Genomic DNA, 23,392 nt, shown 5'->3' with positions numbered 1-23,392 from the left:
CAAGGGCCTTCTAAAGAAAGGGGCAAACTCACCACTCTAACGGCAGGAGGAGCTGATGGCAGCAAGTTTGGAAAACAGTATGGAGGTTTCTCAACAGACTGAAAATCGAGCTACCATATAAGCCAGCAATTCCACTCCTGGGTTTAAAGAAAGCAGAAACACTAGTTCAAAAAGACACCCCCACCAGTGTTCACAGCAGCATAATTCACAATAGCCAAGACATGGAAGCAACCAAAGCGTCCAACAGATGAATCGATAAAGGAGATGTGGTGTATATGTATGTACGTGTGCATGCGTATATACGTACGTGTACACACAGAGTGGAACACTGGGCCATAGAAAGTATTCTGAAGTTCGCAACAACATAGATGGCCTTGGAGGGTATTATTCTAAGTGAAACAAGTTCAAGAAATACAAATACTCTGGTGTCACTCACATGTGGAATCTTAAACTAGTGAATGTAACAAAAGGGGAACAGATTCATAGGGAAACCAGTGGAGGGGACGGCAGGGGAGGTGCACGTAGGAGCTGGGGATTAAGAGGACCAAATACTAGGTATTGTGGCTTCCCTGGTGGCTCAGGGGCAAAGAATCCACCTGCCAGGGCAGCAGACGTGGGCCCTGACTCAGGAAGATTCCACACGTCGTGAAGGAGCAACAGCTGTGCGCCGCAACCACGGAGCCTGTGCCTGAGAGCCCACGTGCCCGTCCTCCGCAGAGGAACCAATGCAGTGAGGAGCTAGTGCACCGCAGCTAGAGAGCAGCCCCCGCTCGTGGCAACAGCGAAGACCCAGCACAGCCCCAAATAAAAACTAGATATAAAATAAGCTACAAGGACGTAGTGCACACACAGGGAATATATAGCCAGGATCTTGTAATGACTATAAATGGAATATAACCTTTAAGATTGTGAATCATTACCATACACCTCTTACACTGTACATTAGCTATACTTCAAGTAAATAAAAAATAGTAACTTTGAAAAGACAGAAATGATTAACATGAAAGGAAAAAAGAACCAAATAAAAATTCTAGAGCTGAAAAATACATGAAGTAGAAAATTCAGTAGCAAGTCTGATAGCTGACACTGGATTTGGCAATGATTCCTTAGATATGAAACCAAAAAGCACAGGCAACAAAAGAAAAACTAGATAAATTGAACTAAATCAAAATTTAAAACCTGTGCAAGAAAGGACACTATCAACAGAATGAAAAGGCAGCCTGAAGATGTGGAGAAAATACTGAAGTCACGTATCTGATAAGGGTTTAAGATCCAGAATGTATAAAGAACTCCTACAACTTACAGAAACAATGAGCAATGGTTTTGAATTTACATTTCTTCAAATACAATTCAAATGGTCAACAAGCTCATGAAAATATGCTCAACCTCACCAACGAGAGAAACGCAAGCCAAACCCACAATGAGGACGAATGGCACTTTACACACCCCTTAGGATGGTTCCTATCAAAAAATAAATGTTTGGGGGACTGGCCTGGCGGTCCAGTGGTTCAGATCCATGCTTCCATTGGAGTGGGTGCCGGTCGGATCCGTGGTCAGGGAACTCAGATCCCACAGTTTGAAAATACATATTTTTTTCTTACCAGAAAATAAGCATTGACAGGGATGTGGACAAAGTGGAACCCTTGTGCACTGTTGGTGGGGATGTAAAATGGTGCAGTTACTGGAAAACTATATGGAGGTTCTTCAAAAACTTAAGAACAGAACTGCCATATAATCCCGAAATTTGTTTTGTACACATTCCCCAAGGAATTGGAAGTGGAAGTTGAATGGGTACTCTGACTCCCCTCAAAACATCCATGTTCATTCCAGCATTTTTTACAATAGCGGAAAGACGAAAGCAAGCCAAGGGTCCAAAGACGTGGTACACACATGCAGCGTACGCCCTTATCCAGCCTTGGGAAGGAAGGCCGTTCACACGTACACACGTACACACATGCAGCATACATCCTTATCCAGCCTTGGGAAGGAAGGCCGTTCCGTCACGGGCTGCACTGCTGTGCTAAGTGAGCCAAGTTGGTCACAAAAGAACAAAGAGCACATGCTTCTACTCACAAGATTCCTGGAGGAGTCAAAAGCAGAGAGATGAAATAGAAGAGCATTTGCCCCAGGCCGGGGGAGAAGCATGGGACTCGGGGTTGATGGGAACAGTCTCTCCTCGGGACGAAGAAAAAGTTCTGCAGGTGACAGCGGCAAGGGCTGCGTAATGATGGGAAGGTACTCAAGGCCACTGAACTGCACGCACAGAGACGGTGGAAATGGCAAATTCTGTCACATGTAGTTTAGAGCTTAAGAAAATCTTACCGATCATGCTTACCTGGAAACCGTGTTAGGAAAACTGGGCACACCCTGGGGGTGGCTCCCCACACAAGCCCTCTGTCTGACCTTCCTCGCTCCTGGGGACCCGGGTCCCAGCAAAGCCACATTCTTTCAGGAGAGAGAGCAAGAGGCTTCTGGTCACAGAGGTGCTGGCTCAGGGCTGCCGACTCTGGGACGAACTGATGGGCACGGGATGGGCTGGGTCTCTAATGGGGAGAGGCTGGCTTTCCCAGGAACAAGGGTCAGTGCCTGGGGCACGGCACGGGCAAGCCTGGCCTTGAACCTGGGCCCTTCTTACCAGGACGCTGACTCCAGACTCCAAGCAGCGAGGCTGAGAAGCAAACGTTCCCTCCTCCCGAACACTGTCCATGCATCTCTGCGACCACCAGGCTCCACGCCCGCTCCAAGAGGACCGAGGTAACTCAGTGGCTGGTTTCAGCTACGTCCTGACCCCGGATCTGGAGACCCTGCTGCACAGGGAGGGCTGTCAGACAGACGGGCGCCTTCCCCTTCCAGCCTGCTGGCTGTGCAGTGACACCTGTCATTTGAAATACAGGCTCCTGTCATTCCAGAACCCAAGACGCTTGCTCACAAAAACAGCAGAGTACTAGTAAAATACTTACAATCAGCTCCAAATAAAGAATGGGACAGTCTGGTCAGATAGACCAAACCCAGTCCCTCAGGCTCCCTCCGTGTGGGGGCTGGAGTCTAGGCGATGAGGTTCAGTCTGTCCCACTGACGGGACGGGCCACAGCCGGGGACGAGGCTCCAGGCTGCCGCCTCCAGGCATCTCCCCGTTGCATGCAGGTCACTGGGCCGCAGCCCTGAAACTCGGGAACGGCACCAAGAGCCCCCTGCACGTGTTTTCCTGCCTTTGGTTGGGATCAGGACTTCACGCTGGAGGGGCGCGCACCCAAGCCCCGGCCCGGCGCATGTTACGGTCACCGTGGGGCCACCCTGGGGGCAAAGCCCCGCTGGCGCGAGGGGCGGGGGGTGGGGCATACTTCGCAGAAACAACACGTCCTTTGATAAAATATTTATTCTAAAAAATTCACACTGTACAAATTTAGATAGAACGTTCTCAAGGCTCATAAAAATGTGAACATATTGGAGGTAACAAACAAACCTTCGTTGCTTCTTTTTAAATTAAGAGGGGAAAATGTTTTTTTTTCCAGGTACAGTGATAGTAAATATCAAGAAGACAGCCGAAGAGCAGCGGAACAGCAAGCGGAATCGCGCTTGCTCTCCGGCTCTGCGGGCCCCGAGGAATCTGACTCCAAACGCAGGGCGGGCAGCCCCCGCCTCTCCATCCACACCAGCCGTACTGGGAGGTTCTGAGGCTGCTTCCTGCAGCCTGGAAGTCTGTGCTTAGAGAAAACCCAGCACACTGTCTTCATAATTTCCTGTTTCTCTAACAAAGTGGGTTTTCTGTACACTTGTTACAGAGCTCTGTACAAAAGCCTGAAGCTCCTAGGAGGTATCACCTCCGAAAGGTAAAAACGACGACAAGGAAGCGTTTCCTACAGTTCTATCTGTACATTCACACGAGGGAGGAAGTCGATAAAAAAGAATTCACAAGGAGATCCTGGCTTCTCTGAAGGCTGCTTTAAAAGCTGCAGGTTGGTCTCCGCTCCTGCCTGGACTTGCCCGGCCTTCCTGACGCTCAGTCCCCAACCGTCGGGAACCGCCCACCCCACCAACGCAGCCGCGCTCACAGCCAAGGGTGCCAGGCGGGGTCCATGCGGCACAGGTTGTCCAGGCTGTTGGCGGCGGCCACCAGGGTGTTGACTTTGCTCTCCCCACCCTCGAACTGGGCGAGGTTGTGCAGGCGGGTCATGATGGCCGTGACGGCCTTCTGAACCAGGGAGACCAGCTGCTGGCTGTCCATGTTCTCGGGCTGCCCGGCGGCTGACAGCGGAGACGACGTGTCCTCCTGCGTCTTCTTGTGCCAGGCAATGATCTCGTCCCGCAGCACGGTTTTCAGGATGCCGTCCACCTGCGGGGTGAGAACGGAAGGATCGCGCTTAACTACCGGCCCAGAGGGCAGCGTCCCAGCAAGGTGCTCTGTTGCGGCAGCCATCGGGGCCTCAGTAGCCGGGGCCCACACCTCGGTCACTCTGGTGGCGATGCTGCAGCCAGACACGTGTGATGACCCCTGGGGTTCTAAGAAAGAGGTGGGGGACCCCAGGTCAAGGCACCGTGGAATGGAGTCCTGAGGGAAGGTGGTGGGGGCTGGAGGGGGGCCCGTGGGAGGGGACAGAGGAGGGCTGGGGACCCAGGCCCATCACCTCTGATGGCGGCGCTGGGATGACAGACAGGATGGTGTGATGGCAAGACGGACAGGCTGTTTGCAAACTCTCCTGAACTGGACGCCCAGCCACGGCCCGCTGTCACATCAGAGGCACTGGGGCTGCTTAAATGTGACCCGGACTGACACGCTGAGGGCCTGGCCCCAGCGCAGTGTGCTGGGTGGTCTCTATGTGGATCTAATGCGAAGGCAATCACCCCACTGGGGCTGGAAGGAGCGTGGCCTGAGTGTGGAGAAGCCCAGCTTCCTCCCGTCCACAGCCACTCAGGCCACACTGTTCTTCCAGGTTGTAACAGGTTTTTAAACAGGGTTTCCAATCACGGGCCCCTCTCGGATAACCCCGTCTCCGGAAGTGAGTGTTTCTACAGAACGAGAACACTGTGCTGTATTTCAGGTCTTAACCCTAAGTGGACGAGTGTCATTGCGCTCCCTGCCTGAGTGGGCTCCATGTTCTGACCCGTTTCACAGAGGCCTTCATGGGCCCCGGAGCCGCGCCGACCCCGGGGTGGGGGCGGGGGGAAGAGAGCAGTCGAACGTCAACAGAGCTCAAAGTCCGTGTTTGCAGTCAGGAGGTGACTCGATGATTTAAAACCTGTTCTGAGTAAATGTTTTGCAAAAGCAACTGGTGTCTGAAGCCTTTTCTAGACACAAACTGCTTATCTGGGAAAAGAGCAATCAGTACAGATGGTCCCGGAAGTCAGAAAAAAGAGACCGGACGGTGTGTGCTCAGTCTCCGACTGCGAAGAGACAGGCTGGGGGCCAGAGGGACTGGACCAGCACCCCGTCTGTCCTCCCGAGCACGGCGTGTGGCACGGCGCTGTCAGAGCCCCGGCGTGGCCACGGGCGTCCAGCCACGTCGCATCCCCCAGGGCTTCACCACACGCTCCTCCTGGGATGACCCTTGACCCACCTTGAAGTTGGGCTGGGCGAAGCAGCGGGCTACGGCGATCATGGACGCGGTCAAGGGGCCGGAGACGCCGATGGTGGTTAGAAATTCGGAGATGTTGGGTGTGAGGCGGAAAGGGACAGGGCGGTTGGCATCCAAGTCCCCAGTGGCGTCGTTTATGTCAAAGCGGAAGTAGGCCACGTTCAGCTTGCCCGTGTCCTGGAGGTCAGAGGCAGACACTCAGGGGCAGAAGCAGCAGGCGCAGACTGAGAGGGGGGCCCGGCCGCGCCCACCACGTTACCTGTGCGATCTGCAGCATCTCGGGGTTGAGTCTGTTGAGGTGCAGGACGAACTCTGCGAAGCCGATGAGTGCCAGCTGGATGGTGAACATCTTGCGGAAGGTCCAGTAGTCGGTGGCGTTGGGGAAGGTGTGCAGGGCCCACTCCTTGAGCATGCTGCGGGGCACCATGTTGCTCTGAACCTCCTTGAGGATGTCTCGAAGGACCTGGGGGACAGGGAGTTCGGCAAGCAGGTCAGGCGCGGGCTGGCTGAACAGACACCTCAGTGGGGGGGTGGGGTGTGTGGGTGGGGGTGTGTGTGTGTGGTGCTCAGGGCCGCTGGTAAGGTCCCGGCGTTGGTTCTGGGTATTCCTCAACAGCCTCCTGGGCTGACTGAGCCCAAGAAGTCACCACACACACACACAGCAACACACCGCGTGGGGAAGGGTCTGACGGTGAGTGTGGCCACACTGCATTATCCAAAACATCCTGTTTTCAGCAGAAGGTTATGAGGCACGTGGAGAAGCAGGACGACATACCCAGCAAGGAAAGAAAGTCACCTGTCGTCACTTACATCCAGATCATAGAAAGAGTTCTTAGAATCAATAAAAAAACAAGTCTTTTTACAAATCACCCAACATAAAAAAAGAACAAACGGGGATTTTCCTGGTGGTCCAGTAGTTAAAAATCCGGCTGCCAACGGAGGGGACAGGGGGTCAATCCCTGATCCGGGAAGATGCCACAGGCCATGGGGCAGCGGAGCCCATGTGTCTCAACTACTGCAGCCATGTCTCTCGAGCCGGGGGTCCACAGCGAGAAGCCAGAGCACGGCGACTGGAGAGCAGACCCTGCTCACCACAGCTAGAGAAAGCCCGAGGAGCAGTGACGACCGGTGCGGCACAGAATTTAAAAAAAATTTATTTAAAAAAGTGAGTAAAGGACTTGAACTGACTTTTCTCCAAAGAAAATATGCAAACAGCCAATCAGCAAATGAAAAAATACTCAGTATCACTTGCTACCGACCAAAATAAACTAGCACTTCACACACACTCGGGTGGCTGTAGTCAGAAAGACAGATAATACTAAGTGCTGGCAAGAACGTGGGAAAATCAGAACTCGCGTACATTGCGGTCACTTTGGAAAACAGTCTGTGGCTCCATCAAAATGTTAAACGTGAGAGTTACCAGATAACCAGATAACCAGATACCAGCGATTCTACCCTTGGTATACAGATGGCCAAGTGAAATGAGAACAAAAATCCACAAAAAAACCTGTACATGCGTGTTCACAGCAGCATTAATCTTAACAGACAAAAGGCATAAACGTCCACCAACTAATAAGTGGGTAAGTTAAACGTGGTCTCTTCATATAAGGAAATAATCAGCAAGAAACAGTACCGACGTGCCACCGAGCGGATGACCTTGAGAACACGCTGCGGAGGGAGCCAGGCACGAAAGAGCACATGCTGTGTGACTCTGCTCACATGATGCGTCCAGAACAAGCAAATTTACAGGCAGTGTGGTAAAAACCGCAAAGGGTAAAGGAGCCGAGTCAGTAACGAAGCAAACTAGGGGAGGAAGACTAAGAAGAGACGTCCGCGCCTCCCGCGGGCCCAGGAGGGCCCCGCACCATCCCTGTGCCAGACCCGCGCTCAGCTCCATCTTCACAAAGCGGGAGGGGGCTTCCGATGTAGCCACGTATTTGCAGACAAGGGTCACTGGCTCCCACAGTCCAAGGAACACAGAGCCTTGAGAATCCAATCCATTCACTTCCCACCAACACCTCAAAACTGCCATGGTCCACGGAGACCACTGAGCACAGAAGAACCCCACCTGCTTTGCCCGCATGACGGTGGGGGCTGACTCGAGACCCTGCACCCTGAGCATGGTGCGGGGCTGAGACGGGCACCCCTGGGCTCTGTCCTGAACCAAGCCCTTTAGGACCCAGATTAATGGGAGACCAGTCCCTGGACAACAGAGGCAGCTTCCGGCCCTGGGGGTCTCTCCCCAGATCCAGGAGGCGCCCTCGGGGAGCCAGGAAGGACCACGGAGGCAGCAGGAGAACCGGCCACAGGGTTGCCTCTTGGTGACACAGAGAACCCTGGACACAGCCTTCTCACCCACGCTCCCCCTGCCCCGCTGCCCCCAGAGCAGGACCCGCAGGTGCAGAGAGACCCTTGGCCCGCCAGCAGGTGCAGCCGGGGCATCCGGGACTCCCGAGGCCACAGAAACGGCTGGCCCGACAGGTTTCCACGTCCCCACATTCTGCATTTTAGCAAGGACACACCACACAGAGACTGTGCGTGACCAGGAGGCCTGGCAGCAAACCTGTGAAGGTGCCCAGGAGGCGGGCGGACAGCCTCACACCGCCTACGCCCCGGCTGCCAACCAAATGAACCTGCCAGGAAGTTCCTTTAAAATTCTAATTTCTGAGCTGTTTTGCGGGAAGGCCTCTGAGCTTCTGCGAGGCTGAATGAAAACATGCCTCTGTCCTGTTGCAGTGAATGGCCCTTGGCCGAGGCGCACGGCCCTACCCTGCGCCCGCCCGCCCGCACCTGGTGGCTGGCCTGCGTCCCGCGCGCCTGCACCGTGGCCAGGCGGTCGTAGTAGCGCGAGATGGGGTTGTCGTGCTCGATGCCCTTCTTGGCGCAGCGCTGCTTGTAGATCTCCACCAGCGACAGCGAGGAGGGGTTGTCCTCCACCAGGCGCATCTGCGGAGACACGGCCACCACGCGGGGGACTGAGGAGAGAGGGGAGACGGCGGGTGAGGCGGGGACCGACCAGCAGAGTGCGTCACACATGTGCTCGAACACCCACAGCGCTCTGCAGAGCCAATTTCTCAATTCACTTATTTTGGGGGATTCTGAACTTAAAGGTGAGAGACTTTAGCATTGAAACATGTATAATATCATGTATGAAACGAGTCGCCAGTCCAGGTTCGATGCACGGTACTGGATGCTTGGGGCTGGTGCACTGGGACGACCCAGAGGGAGGGTAGGGGAGGGAGGAGGGAGGAGGGTTCAGGATGGGGAACGTGGGTATACCTGTGGCAGATTCATTTCGATATTTGGCAAAACTAATACAATATTGTAAAGTTTAAAAATAAAAGAAGAGGCTGGATCACAGCTCAGCCATCAGAGAGCTCCAAACAGGACCAGACACCACGCACGGCAACGGACTCCAAACCCGGGTCAACATGAAGGGTGACCACTGTTCTCTCTGGGGCTGGGGAGCCACAGGCACCGCCCCGCCCCACGTGACAGGTTCACGATTCACCCACCACCACTTGGTTCTGTAAAGACCTCACCCGAGGTTGCTGGGTGCCGCCTCAATGAGATGTCAGGGGCCTTCCTGGGGCTCCTCGACTCCAAGGCGGGCGCCTCAGGTGGTGCCCAGAGCAGATCAAGAAGTGAAAGTAAAAGTCGCTCAGTCGTGTCCGACTCTTTGTGATCCCATAGATTATACAATCCGTGAAATTCTCCAGGCCAGAATACCAGAGTGGGTGGCTGTTCCCTTCTCCAGGGAATCTTCCCAAACCAGGGATTGAACCAGGGTCTCCTGCACTGCAGGGGAATTCTTTACCAGCTGAGCCACCATAGAAGTCCAAGAAGAGATCAAAGACTGTGCTTAAAAACCATGTGGAGCATGCCACCTGCTCAGCCAACGTCACCAGAGCTTGGGCAGGCTCATGGGCGAGTGGAGACAGCTGTGCGCCCGGTCGGGGCCTGCTTCTCCAGGCGGGTGCTGGTCAGGCGCGTGTCCTGCAGGGGCTGTGCGCCACCAGGGCGTACCCAGAGGTGGCCGCGTGCATACCCGGAGGCACCACCAGGGCGTACCCAGAGGCGCCAGCAGGGCACACCTGGCGGCGGCCGTGCACGTACCTGTGAAGAACAGGTGCCTCTTGGTGGTCTCCTTCCGCTTCTCCAGGCAGGGGTTGAGCAGGCGCAGCAGCTGCAGCACGCGCTCCTCCCGCCGTGACTCGGTCAGGCAGGCGTCGTTCATGACCAGGTATGGGTAGATCTTGCCGTTGTGCCCGCGGATATAGAGCCTCCTGGCCGCCGTGTTGTGCTTCTGCACAATCTCCACCCGGGGCATGAACCTGCCAAGACCGCGGGCGCTGACACCACGCCACGCGCCCACTCCGCCCCTCTGCTTTGAGAGCAGAGCTTCCCAGACGACCAGTTGCGCCGAGGGTCTGGCCTCCGGAGTCAGAGGACACCAGGGACCCCAGAAGTGGGAGGGCCTGGGCCCTTGGGACAGAGGATCCGCTGCTGATGAGCCGGCCTGGGGCCTGTGCACCCTCGGGGCTCACAGCGGAGGGGCGGTGTGGGGCCCGCACAACCTTGGGGCCGACGGTGGAGGGGAGCGGCAGGGTCCGACTTGGGAGGGCCCTGTTAAGGCCAGTTCCCAGCTCGCTTTACGTTTTAAATGGGATGCAACTCGCTTTGCTCTAAAAAATTTTTAACATCATTTGATTCTGTTTTGAATACTGTGCTTTCAGAGTATATAAAACACTGCAAAACTCTGCTTTGTCAAGTTCTACAAGCATTCAGAAAGGGTTCTTTTGAGAGCAAACACAAGCTTGACTCAGACAAAACACGGAACTCATGGGTTCGCCTGGACACGTGAAAGGTGCCCAAAGACTCCAATCTGAGGGCAGTCCTGTGTCCTCTCCCGGGGGCAGAAGGGAGGGAATCACAGTGTGAACCGCTGACTGGTCTCCCTGGATCATCTCCCGGGCCTCTCCCGGGGGAAGGCGTTGGTGACCCCAGGCCGGCCAGGCGCACTCACCGAGCAATCTTGATGTAGTAATGTGTCGGCTTTGGCATCAGAAACTCCCCGGGAATTTCCACCTCGGCCGTCTGTGCCGAGAAGTTGCTCAGAAACCGGCACTTCTCCTCAATGAGGAAGAATTTTGGAAGCTGCTTGGTTTTAGCCTCCAGGATTTTGATCCACTTTTTCAGTTTGGAAATCAGATTGTGAAGCTTCATGGATCCTGGAACACTGAAGTCAAAATCTGCAAAACAGAATATGATTAAGAAACATTTCAGTCACCTGGGTGATTTTCAATTCACTGTACAACTACGACTCCGGCACGGCCCAGGGAGGAAACAGGCGCGTTTTCTATCTAGTCTGTAATGAAGTGCTGTGAGGGGCAGGACTCCAATAAACAGCACATAAAAATGCCGACTGGAATAAACGGCGCGGAGCTCTGGGCCTGACACACAGCTGCTCCCACAACTCCACTCGTCATGCCCACGTGTGAGTTTAACTGTGCATGCGTGTCATCAGTTTCACGACAGTCGATGCACTTCTCTCGTGGGGTTTTTCCTCACGGCGTTTCTCCGGCTTTCCTTTACCATCTCACGTGCGGTCCTGTGACTAGCGAGGTGAACACGGGGGAGGCAGGTCTTCGTCCACCGGGACACGGGGCTGTGCACCTTCTCAACTCGGGGGCAGGAAGCTGTTATCAAGGCCTGGCCTGGTCTTCATGGAACGGGTTTCTATTTGCTGTTAACTTTTATCTTGAAATAAATATTCACAGGAGCACCAAGAAACCTAACAGGGAGGGCCACACACCCCTTCCCAAAACCAAGGCACTGGCACAACCCACGGGGCTGATTCAGACACGTGACCTGCGCGTGTTCTGTGTGCACGTGTGCATCCGTGAGACGCGTGGGGGGCGCCCCGCTGTGTATCCAGGAGGCCCCCGTCCCCCAGCTCTGAGCCATGCCCGCCTCCCCCACACCCGACGCCTGGCCACTGCTGGTCTGTTCTCCATCGTGACCTCACAAAGGCTTCATGATTTAGAAGTGCGTGGCAGGAATCCTGCTGAGAGCGGCCTTCTGCATTCAGCATAATTTCTCTGAAGTTCATCCAAGTTGCCGTGTGTGTCAGTTAACGCCTCTTCATCTGCTTTATGAGCGTGGAAGAGCCACACTGCGTGTCCCTTCTCCTTGGAGGGGCATCTGGGGGACTCGCGTTTGGGGCTGTCGCCACAAAGCGGCCGTCAGCGCTCGGCACAGCGTTCCCACGTGGGTCAGTCTTCCGTCTCCAGATCGACTCTCCGGAGCTGCCTTCCCCCGTGCTCACAGACGTGGAGCTGGAGCCAGGGCTGCGATGCTGCTGTGGGCGGAGGGGCAACCCTCCTGCACTCTCCAGACCAGAACCCAGGATGGACACAGGGTCGGCCCCTGGGGTGTGTGGCCAGAGGGGCTCGATGAGGGCATCTGACGCTCACTGCAGCTGGTGGTGGGTCAGCGCCTCGAGGCTGGCCCCCTTCCAGGTTTTAGCGCCTGTCATTTTTTCACATCAGAATCCAGATGTGTTCCACCTTTAAGGCTCTATTTCAGACTACATTTGGGTGTAGATACAGATGCACTTAGTATCACTTCTTCTCAGTAGTATAGGATGGTGTCCACAAGACTTCCATCTCAGACACCTCCGTTTGCTGTGAGGAAGAGACCACACGCGCTCCAGCTCCAGGGGGCGCGGCCTGGCCTGTGTGTGCCCGGGGGTCCCCGACAGGGACTCGGGCTGAGTGAGGGGCACCAAGGGGTCACACAGAGAGGTGGGGCTGGATCCGTGCTCCCGTGGGTCCAGGAAACGCGAGAGTCCCCTCCCAGTCCTGACACCAGAGCCACCACCAGGGGGATCCCTGCCCGTCACCGCGGAGCCAGCAATCTTCCACAAAAACCTGGCAGGCAGCAGGACTGCGTCCTAAATCCCTGTGTCTACCCCGGCTCCGATTCTTTGACTTTTCCCCTGGAGGGAAGGCCATGCGATCTCGGGGCAGGGGAGTGTCCTGTTTGCTTACAGTCTAACCTGCCCACCCTGTGCTGCGTTCCAGAAAAGCAACGGAGGCGGTTAACTGGGATGGGCAGGACCGAGGAGCAGGGTGAGGGGCCGCTTCCCCGGGTTGGGACTCACCGGTGGTGAACTGGCCCTTCAGCTTCTGGAAGACGGGGTCCTGGGCGGTGGCCTGGGCGCGCCGGGCCAGGGACTCGGAGGCGGCGCTGGAGAACATCGTGGAGACGTTGGACACGTTCTCCAGGCCCACCCCGAACGTGCTCACCAGCTTCTTGACGAAGTTGAGGGTGTGCGGCGTGATCTTGGCGTCCGACACCGCTCCGCTCTTCTCAAACGCTACGGAGTAGCACTTGGCCAGGCCCTGCTGGAGCTGCCTGAGGACCTGGGGGACAGAGACACGGTGGGCTCGCGCAACAGAGCTCTGCACTCGAGCAAGCTGCCCCCTACCCACTGGGCACCCACCCAGCCGGCCCCACCACGGACAAAGCTCTCGGGGCGCCAGAGTGTGCAGAACCAGGGCGGGGGGTACCCTGGACGCTCACGCCATGAGCTGCGTTCTCAACAGCAAGGAACAGCATCCCAAACGTTAACAGAAGAAAAAGACCCACAACCCCACCCTTTGCATCGCGCACACACCCTTCTGTTGTTCAAGGAAAAGCCTATTTCAGATCACATCCGTGTGCTGTGCACACACACAGAGTAACACAGCACTAACGAGGGGGCCTCGCGGCCAACCAGACAACAAACGCTGATTACTTATCACCGCCACTGAGGAGGCGGCCTGAGAACCAGCTCTGGCCCCTGGAGATGATGACCCCCGAGATGACCTTTGCCCACCCCACTGCTCCTTGGCCAGTGGTGGGATTTCAGCAGTTAGATTCGGACAAGTGAACAAAAGAAGCATTTTAAGGGCAGCAATGGCTTCCTTGATGTCGCCTTCGTTTCAAGTTTTCTGCTTCGGCGGTGACGACAGCACCAGGGTGCAGACGTGGAGACTCTGCGGCTCCATCAGCCAGTCCACCCACAGACACACACGAGCGGGGAGCTCGTGTGGACAGGCCGCATCTGCGAGGGCACCCAGACCCACGCCCTCCGCGGCACACAGACCCGCCGCATACCTCCTCGTGCCAGTTCTCCCGGAACCAGACCATCTGGTCGACGATGCCTTCCAGGGAAGACAGCAGCGTCGGGTGCAGCTCCCGCTGCATGTGCATGATACGGCTGCAGCGCCACATGGGGGCCGTGGCTCTTATGGGCCCTGGATCTGATGCAGAATGGGACTGGTTACCCACTGAACTTGGCTGCTGCTGTCCAGAATCTGAGAGCAACACACACAACGCCAGTGTCAGCGCCGAACTGACCGACGGGAGAGCCGGCGCTCCGAGGACCCCCTGGCCAGAGGAACGCTGGTTCCTGCCGGCGCGGGACACACCCCGGGGGCCTCCCGGGGCTGCGAGGCAGGTGCCCTGTCCCGGGGCGCAGTGCAAGCAGAAGGCGCACGGGTGAGGGCGCGAGGCGGGCGTGTGACTGCAGTCCAGGTGGGGGGCGCAGGCTCCCTGGACTCCCTCTAACTGCAGTGGGAGTCTGAGTTTTTTTTTTTTAAGGTCTGGCAAAATATTTCACAATTCATTCTTTGTATTAGCTCTGAGAATCTAGAAGTGTGCTTTCATCAAGGAAAGCCAAACCACAAATACAAATGACGTTAAAAACAAAGCTCGCTGCTTCGTAAGAAAAGCTACAGAACCCCTGATGCTCATTTTTTTAAAGCTTCAACTCACTTAGAACAAAAACCCTTAACTTTCAATTGACCCAAACTCCAATCCACCTAGCCAGCCAGGAGGTTGGCACGAAGACCCACCCTACAGAGGACCGGGAGCTGCCACCACCGTCGGGAGGAGGGAGTCACCTTCCTGGAAAGGCTCTGGCCTCGCAGTGAGTGTGTCTACGTATTAAAGACACAGCAAGTAAGCGGTGCTTTGACTGTTTACAGAGCACCATGCTTAGTGGGTAACTGAAACCATTAAGTAGGTTATTTCTCTACGTACCACAGTAATCGTTACAGATTAAAAACCTATTGTGAATAAGTTTTTACCTTTGGTTAAGACTGATTTTTTTCTTTTTCTTTAGGCTATACTGTGTGGAAATGGGATCTTAGTTCCCTGGCCAGGGATCGAACCCGTGACCCCTGCGTTGGGAGCTCGAAGCCCTAACCTCTGGACCACCAGAGAAGGCCCAGGTAAGACTGCTTTCTGTGCGGATTCTTCTGGCAGCTGAAGGTGTGATTCCTTGTAACACAGTAAGTGGCATCTGTGCTATTTATCAGAACGCGTTTATAACTAATGAGTTAAGTTCAACTTTTGTTTTTTGTTTAGTCACTCAGTTGTGTCCACTCTTTGTAACCCCATGGACTGTAGCCAGGTTCCTCTGTCTGTAGATTTCCCAGACAAGAATACTGGAGTGGGTTGCCATTTCCTCCTCCAGGGCATCTTCCCGACCCAGGGATCGAACCCACAGCTCCTGTCTTGGCAGGCAGATTCTTTACCACTGAGGCCCTGGGTTTCACATATTTTCTCCTACTTATGGATGAGATCACTGGAGTGGATGAACACCTTGTCACACTACGGAGAAGGGGAACCAGCAGCCCCCGGGAGGTCAGGTTTCGTCTTCCCACCCCGGTGTCCTCCCAGCATCTGAACACAGACGGGCCCGCGGGCTGGAGGGGAGCTGCCGGGGCGTGTGCTGGTGACAGTGGGAACCCGGACGCCCTGGGGACCCGCCCCACGGCCTGGCCGCTGCCCCCAGGAGACGTACCGCTCTTGTAGCGCTCCCGCTGCTCTATCTTCAGCGTCAGGTACAGGGTCCGGATGGGGAAGTATACAGCCTGGGGATACACGCGTCCCACCTGCTCAGAGAGAGTCAGTCGTGAGTGGGAAGGGGCCCGCACCTGGCCGGCACCACTGACTTAGCACAGACAGGAGGCCGGACTGAATAGCAAGCCCAACGTCCAGTTTAGCCAGAAAAGACCCAGGCAAGAGCAGCCTGGTGTATTCCATCAGTCTCACCCACCCAAGACTCCTCCTGGCAGAGCAACCTCACTTGTCATCTGATCTAACCTGAGGGGGCAGACACTCAGGTGCCTGCCTCTCAGGCCAGTGACAGAGAACACAAAATGCCAGCCGTCTTCATTCACCAGAACTGAGAGCAGGCTGACGAAGGGGCTCCCTGGCGAGTCACTTCACTCTGTGTAACTGTAGGACGCAGGGGACTGGCCTTTTTCTTTTAGGTAAGAAATGCCAGTTTTGGTCAACTAGAGTTCTACGGCTTCTTCAGAAGGGCTGAGCAGACGTTACCCAGCTTGGCCACTGGCTGCAGGAAGGCTGGCTAATGTATGTTAAGAGATGTCCAGTGAATGATGATACCAAACAGAATCTACGTCTTTGACAGATCAACTCCAGGTGAAGTACCAGTACCCAGGACCACAGCCGCAAGCGCTCAAGGAAGAATGAAACCACTTCTGGGTGCCGTGTAGATGCTGTGCATGAGCAGCGAGCGAGCAGCATGCCCCGGGTGCTTGGTTACAGGTTCACGTGTGAGAGGCTACATACAGGACTCTGTAACTTGATAAAACAAACGCCATCAAAGGCACCAATCCCAGACCAAACGGTATCCACATGTCCCCTGCTCAGGGCCCTCCCCTGCCTCTCGGCCTTTGCGCAAGAGGAGGATAATCTGGAGCAGACCTCAAACACGGGTCATGACAGCCTTTCTACAGGCCCAATCCCCCCAGCCTGCCCCAGTGCACACGACTGTGAGCCTCCAACAGCGCGGCTGGGCAGCTGGGCCAAGAGCAACAGACCCACAGCCTGCCGAGCTTTCTTCTGGGGCTCAGAGCTCCCGGTCCAGCCCGTGAAGGGGAGTCAGCCGTGGGCACTGACCAGGCACCCGCGCCTGGTCAGTAACCCGAGTGCTCGCCAGGGACCCTGCATTTTAACGGAAGGCGTACTTTACGTGTATCTTACGTGGCAACGTGTGTAAGAGAAGAAGTCAGCATCCTGACGCCATTAAGTCCAGCAGACCACTGCCCGCCAACCCCGCGGTGCTCTGCAACTACTGTCCCCTCTGCTTTACGTCAGGTGACAGCTAACTGCGCACGCCTGCCCATCCATCTTAGTTTCAAAACTCTGAGGGTGCACATTTTCTTTCTTGGAAAAAAGGATGTGAAGGGAAAACACCTTGTGACCAAAGAGGCCCTGCAGGTCCCACCTGGCTAATCAGGTTCAAAAGCAGCTTTCCCTCGGAGCCGACCAGACAGGTGAGCAGCTGCGGGATCCAGGCCAGCCACTGGATGGGCGGCACGCCGATGCAGTACTTGTCCACGGCATCTGCCAGGGTGTTCTTGTCATCGTCAAAACTCAGGAGCCACAGCACCTAAGACAGAAGGGCAGTCAGGGAGCTGAGCCAAAGTCTCCGGTTCCGGTCAGGGGCGTTCCCGACATTAAACTGCCACACAAGGCACCTTTCCTGGCATCATGGGAAACATGGACAAAAGGCCCAACTGTATGATGAAACTTAATAGAGCTTACAGACAGATGACGCTGAGAATATAAATACAGTTTTCGTCAAGGTTTAGCTTTAATGCCAACTACTAACTGACCTGGTCAGCTGGCTAGCGGTGGTCATGTGGACCCCACGGGCTCCAGTCTGTTACCCACACTTGTGATCTCCCCAGAACAAAATGGACTTCTGCTCAGATCTCAGGTGACCACCACCACCCTAGTGCGAGGCCCCGCTGGCAGTCTGCCGTCAGGAGACTCTGAAACCATCTCATCCACAGGAAAGCACACCCAGAGCTGGCCGTGCAGCGGCTCCTCGGCATGACTACAGCCGGCCTGTGTCCGCAGTCGGCTTTCACCACTTGGGATGTTCAGTCCAAACTCTGACGTTAAATCAAGGAATTCTAAAAACTCCTCACCTTTATTGGACAAAGTAAGCGGAACAATCTATTCTTAAGTTATCTGCAAGAACGGATTCTGGGTTGTACGGATGTGTTTCCCAGGGAAGCCAAGAGGGTGCACGCTAGGAGGGTGCTCAGGCTCAAGCAGCCATCCACTAGGCACACGTGGATACAGCCCTGTGCCCAGCGCTGCAGTGGGGTACCACGGGACGACCTCACCCTGCAGGAACCCAGGGCCTCAGCATCACACAGACTGGCTCCAGCCTGTGTGCACGGCCCTGGGAGCGAGAGGTCAGAGCCTGAGGCGCGCGGCAGGGTGCGCTCCTGGCAGAGCCCTCGCAGTCTGCAGGAATCCCCGTCCAGCGGGAGGCCCACAGCCACACCAGACCTGAGCTCTAAGACCCACCCGCACTCCAGGTTCCATTTTGCGGCTAAGAAGTCCTCTGACCCCAAGAATGTCCAGGCCTCCACTTTCCAGCTTTAAATAGAACCTACAGACTCTGTGTGCTGCCTCATGCCCAGCACGGACCAGGAGGTCGCTGAGCTTCCATCCAAACTAAAGGTTCCCAGGAAGGTCTCTGGTCAAAGCGAGTTCCTCTGGCCTCACCTTGGCCAGGTACTTCCTCGACTTGCTCTCGTTCTGGTGCCGGCACGCGTGCAGGTAGCAGGTGATGGCGGACACCCCGAGATGCAGCTGCCGCTCCTTGACGAAGATGTTCTCCAGGTAGTCGCCCCACATGGCCCAGGCTTTCACCAGCACGTCGTGCATCTGCACGGCTGCAGAGAACGCTTTGTTCGCTTCCTCAGACCTGGGAGGACACAAATTGAGACCGTGAACACCGCGGGACAGAAAACCAACCGTCGTGAAGTGACCAATTCGGGGGCAGCTGGTACATTTAAAATGCTCTGTGACCACCACCTCTACGGAGGCTGCGAACATTGTCATCACCCCAAGGAAACCCCGAACCAAGAAGCACCACTCCCCACTGCCCCCAACCCCCAGCCCCGGTGGCCACCCATGGAGTTACTGCTGCTCTGCCTCTGTGGACTGACTACCGCACATCTCACATTAATGGACCCACAGACGGTGACTTTTTGTGTCTAGACTCTTTCAATCAGCCTCAGTGTTTCTGAGGTTCATCCATGCTGACGTTCATGTCAACACTTCACTCCCTAGAGAAGGAGATGGCAGCCCACTCCAGTATCCTTGCCTGGGAAATCCCATGGACAGAGGAGCCTGGCAGGCTACGGTCCATGAGGTCACAAGAGAGTCAGACATGACTTCGCAACTAAACCACCACCTCTGCCAAAAGGTTTAAAGTAAAACATAATGTACATATCTTGCACCAAGTCAGAAATACTCAACCCATATTTAAGAGCTGTGTTATGTATGCTAATCCAAGAGGGTCTGGTGATCCCTGTGATTAAAGAAACATGAGGTTTATGTCTGCTGTTGAAGAAGCAGCAGCATCTCGGCCACTGTGGATCACCCTGGAAACATCCCATCCCTGCTCCCAATTACTTAGATTGTTGAAGCAAAGACAATTTGGTTTAACGAACACAAAACTGCTTTAATGGTCTCAAAAGGTTTACAGTGATATAGAAAAGGCAAGCACAGAAACGAACAGTTACAACACAAGTGGTAAGTAAAAGGTGTGCTATGAGATTTAGAAGAGGGAGTGGGTAATTTCGGAGTTGGATGGGCTTAAGAAGGCCTTAGGGAAGAAGTCATGTTTGAGCTGGGTTGTGAAGGATGATGGAGTTCACCAGAGCTCAGGATGAAAGGATGGTAACGAGGAAAGGGGGGCCGTGCAGAGTCCTGCAGAGAGTTCTCACAGCCGGTTAGTTTAGTGTGAAGCACTCTGATGGGAGATGTGCAGGAGAGGTGGGTGTGCGCCAGATCACTGAGGGCCACCGTGCTCACAAAAGTGAGACCAGGGCGTGGTGAGGAGCCAGGGCAGGGTTTTGAGCAGAAAAGTGGGGTGATCCTTCTGAGACACAAATCTGACTACTTCGTGACCATGTTGAGAATGTGTGGGAGAGCGAAGAAACTGGAGGGAGGCAGGAGGCTTGAACTAAGGCAGTCCAAGTGCATGTGGGGTGGGTATGTTTGAGAGGTGTGCAGGAGAACTGCAAGGACTGATTTAATAATTAAACGAAAGAGAATGTGTGTGTGTTAGTCACTCAGTCATGTCCAGCTCTTTGCAACCCCATGGACTGTAGCCCGCCAGGCTCCTCTGTCCATGGAATTCTCTAGGCAAGAATACTGGAGTGGGTTGCCATTTCCTCCTCAAGGGGATCTTCCCGACCCAGGGATCAAGCCTGGGTCTCCTGCATTGTAGGCAGATTCTTTACCATCTGAACCACTAGCGAAACCCAAAATGAAGGGGTGCAAAGCTTTAATCATTTAGAAAAATGTTAGCTATATTTTTATATTGTTGACATTTAAAATCATTTAAGCATCAGATTGGATTAGGTAAAACTTAATAGGGAATTCATAAACGTGGAAAGAAAAAATATTAAACACACTTCTAACGAAGGTAATATTTTCAAAGCATGAAATAAATTATTGACTAAAATGTCATAGATCTGCTATATGAATTCAGATTTACCAGCCTTATTTTAAGTAATTTTCATATAACAAGAGTTTCAACAGATAAGAAAAATATCAGACTACCATAGCCATAGCATCTTTGAAATGGAATATCCTACAGTTTTAAAAATCATGGTTGTATTTTTTATTATTCTGTGCTTGAGCTTTCATTATAAAACTCATGTCTGTCCACATATAAGCCTGAATTCCTGAATTCCACATATGGTTGAATTCCTGGATCAAAGATTTCAGAAGAGAATTCAGCAATGTTCTTCATCACACAAACTGCTCACCACAGAAAGCCTGGCCCCCTCTGCTCATGATGGAGCATGGAATTTTCAGGTCATCCAAGGGGTAACTTCCTGTTAAAAAAGGCTTTTAATTCTTACTAGTAAATAAAAGTTACTTATTTCCTGGTAGCTCAGACGATAAAGAATCCGCCTGCAATGCCAGAGACGTGGGTTCGATACCTGGGTTGGGAAGATCCCCTGGAGGAGGGCATGGCAACCCACTCCAGTGTTCTTGCCTGGAGAATCCTCATGGACAGAGGAGCCTGGCGGGCTACAGTCCATGGGGTCTCAAAGAGTTGGACAAGACTGAGTGACTAAGCACAGCAACATATTAAAGAAAATACCACTTCATTCTTATAATATTCTACTGTTTGTACACACCACATTTTGCTTATCCAGTCATTTGAGTAGTTTCAATATTCTGCTACTGTAAACAGAACTCTGTGAACCTTCATGAACGACTACCTGTTTGAGCTCTTGTTTTCAACTCTTTTCCATAAATACCTAGGAGTGGAATTGCTAGGACATAATTCTTCGTTTACAGTTTTTTGAGGACCCACCACAGTGTTTTCCAGTTGACTGACCCCTCCTCTAAAGCAAGAATCACCTCCATAAAAGGAATCAACTCTGTTTCCAAGACAGCACGCTGAGAAAATGGGGCAATGAAACCATTATTGGCAGTTCCATGGTCAAGCAACTCATAGCTAAAAAGTACCACACTCAAGCCAGCTTTCTGATCCTGCTGCAAGTTACTACTTTCCTAGATACAAAAGCTGAACACCATGTCTGATGACTGATGCCAACTCATGTCAATTTCTAGCTTCATCTTCACATTGCTTTTTAAGTTACAAACAATTATTTAAATAATCTGATGAGTCTTTCTCTCACCCGCCACCTATATAACATACATACTTGTTAATCTGAGCCAAGAACATCCCCTTCAGTGCATAAAATTCAGCCGTCATCTCTTTCGTGAAGTATTTTAAGTTTGTAGATTCAATAACTTCAAGGCCCTGTTTGTAAAAACAGAAAGGTTCTTGAATTTGCTAGACACTCATTGAAAACCTCATTAAAATATTGATCCAAGCAGTTAAGTCCTAAAGGTCACTGACAAATGTATTTTAAACTGATGAGGCGTGCCTACCTAGAATATTTATTGACTGACAAGGAGTATTTAAACTGAATCACTAAACACAAATTCAGTTCCAGACACCTTAATGGTATTATTTTTTCCAAAGCTTTAGATATCTTGTCAGTTTCATTGTTAATTTCCCTCTGAACATAGATAGCCCAAATCTACATATGCCCCCACAGTCCTGCAATTTTTAGTTTTCGTTCTATATTACCCAAGAATATGGCAGATTAGAGACCGTGGCATATAATTCAAATACTCGAGTAGCTTCCTGTCCCCTTCTCGTTCTGGCAGAACTGCTCCCTGAGACCAAGAGTCCCACAGCGCTCCAGTCCCTTTTCCTGTTGTCTGAGGCAGGAGCTGGCCCAGGGACCCTCACTGCCAGGGCAAGGACAGGCACTGGGTCCACCTGGCACCCTACCTGCATACACTCGTTCTTGCCCATGACGCCTGCCAGCTGGAGGTAGCATTTGACCTGCTGCCGAATCTTCTGGAAGCAATCCACAATAGGGACAGTTGGAATGGTGTGGATACGACTTAATATATCCAGAGCCACATTGACCAGGCCCTGCTTCCGGGCAATTTTTCCATATTGGATAATCGCTGAAGCCGACGCGTGAACCCCAAGCATAGCATTGTTTGAACTTGGGTCGTGCTGAGAACTGTTTTCATATGCAGTTACAATAGCTGGAGAGGAAAGAAGTGACATTTCAGTCCACGTCAGACATTTCTCAGTTTAAGGCTTAAATAAAAAATGAAACACACACACAGGGCGGCTTATGAACATGGGAAGCTCTGTGATCAGCCCGCGTTACTCTGCCTCGCGTTTGCATCAAAGGGATGATCTAAGAAGCACCAACTCCCCGGTGGAGAGCTACCCTCTTGGCCAAGGCTGCTCTGGATAAAAAGAGGCCTGGCAGGTGTAGGGAGAGCAGCAGAGGGGCCCAGGGAAGCTGCGCAAGGCTCTACCCGGCCCCCGGAGGGCAGGTCTTAGGAGTGGGGGGCCTTCAGAACAAAGGGCCAAGACCCAGAGCTCTGATCCCACTAGTCCACGCCCCTGGGGCCAGCAGGCAGCTGTGTGGCAGCAAGTCTGTCCCGGGTGGAGAAAGGGAGCAAGGAGGGAAATTCTTCCCCTCTTTCACCACCTTCATCTTTACCCTCGTCATACCAACCACCTCTACCACACCTGCCAAGAAACAGAAGATTCGGTAAAAGAAAAAACAAACAAAAAGAGAACAAACAGAAAAACAGCCAAGACATGAAACCGGAACAGTGGGTGTCTGAAAATTACATGGTGGAGGCATGCCGGACCAGGTGGGTTTACCCTGGTAATGATGCTGCCGCCACATGAACACGCTGCTCCAGTGGGACAGGTCGTCCGACACGATGGGCAGCCGGTTCCGCCACGTCTTCACCACCGTCTTCATGTCGTGCAGGCTGTTGTTCCTCCCCAGGTTGGTGGGCTGCAAGCCTGCGTTAATCTGAGCAGCTTCCTGAAGTTCGATGATTTGCTGGGCTGCCTAAGGGGACCAGGGTGAGAGATTCCACGGTGAGCAGGGCGCAAGGATTGGATGAGGAAGGCAAAGCAGAGCTGACCAGGAGTGTCTCCTGTGAAGGGCCCAGGATTCAAGAGGATGCTCTGGGATTTACTCAGATGCGGCATCTGACTTATTCCACGCCTCACACATGACTCTCGGGATACCACCCCCCCCACTCTTAAGACCTCCGCCTCCGGCTGCCGTGACACCGGAGCCTAAAGAACAGCGGGGTCCACGCTGCCCCCTCCCGCCCCCACAACTATCCCT

The 23,392-nt window shown here is 53.6% G+C and overlaps 1 protein-coding gene across 15 annotated transcripts in view; it reads right to left on the bottom strand.

Moving 5' to 3' along the window:
• Positions 1-3,358: 3,358 nt before the first annotated feature.
• Positions 3,359-23,392, bottom strand: part of TRRAP (transformation/transcription domain associated protein) — a 90,381-nt gene continuing 70,347 nt past the window's right edge. For 8 of the 15 annotated variants that reach the window (XM_027527641.1, XM_027527646.1, XM_027527649.1 and 5 more), the window contains 14 exons: positions 22,879-23,107; positions 22,009-22,274; positions 21,368-21,468; positions 18,180-18,381; positions 16,882-17,046; positions 15,430-15,520; positions 13,737-13,936; positions 12,739-13,000; positions 10,600-10,825; positions 9,690-9,907; positions 8,364-8,548; positions 5,833-6,036; positions 5,556-5,750; positions 3,359-4,333 (listed from right to left, as the gene is read on the bottom strand). In XM_027527641.1, the coding sequence (XP_027383442.1) occupies positions 4,049-4,333; positions 5,556-5,750; positions 5,833-6,036; positions 8,364-8,548; positions 9,690-9,907; positions 10,600-10,825; positions 12,739-13,000; positions 13,737-13,936; positions 15,430-15,520; positions 16,882-17,046; positions 18,180-18,381; positions 21,368-21,468; positions 22,009-22,274; positions 22,879-23,107 (2,829 nt within the window). In that variant the 3' untranslated portion in view covers positions 3,359-4,048. The remainder of the gene's footprint in view (positions 4,334-5,555; positions 5,751-5,832; positions 6,037-8,363; positions 8,549-9,689; positions 9,908-10,599; positions 10,826-12,738; positions 13,001-13,736; positions 13,937-15,429; positions 15,521-16,881; positions 17,047-18,179; positions 18,382-21,367; positions 21,469-22,008; positions 22,275-22,878; positions 23,108-23,392) is intronic. The other 7 variants (XM_027527648.1, XM_027527655.1, XM_027527654.1 and 4 more) reach the window with 3 other exon arrangements.

This window comes from Bos indicus x Bos taurus, chromosome 25, assembly GCF_003369695.1.
Source record: "Bos indicus x Bos taurus breed Angus x Brahman F1 hybrid chromosome 25, Bos_hybrid_MaternalHap_v2.0, whole genome shotgun sequence".
NCBI classification, from domain to species: domain Eukaryota; kingdom Metazoa; phylum Chordata; class Mammalia; order Artiodactyla; family Bovidae; genus Bos; species Bos indicus x Bos taurus.
The sequence above is the reverse complement of the archived record's forward strand: the minus strand, read 5'-3'. Positions and strand labels throughout refer to the sequence as shown.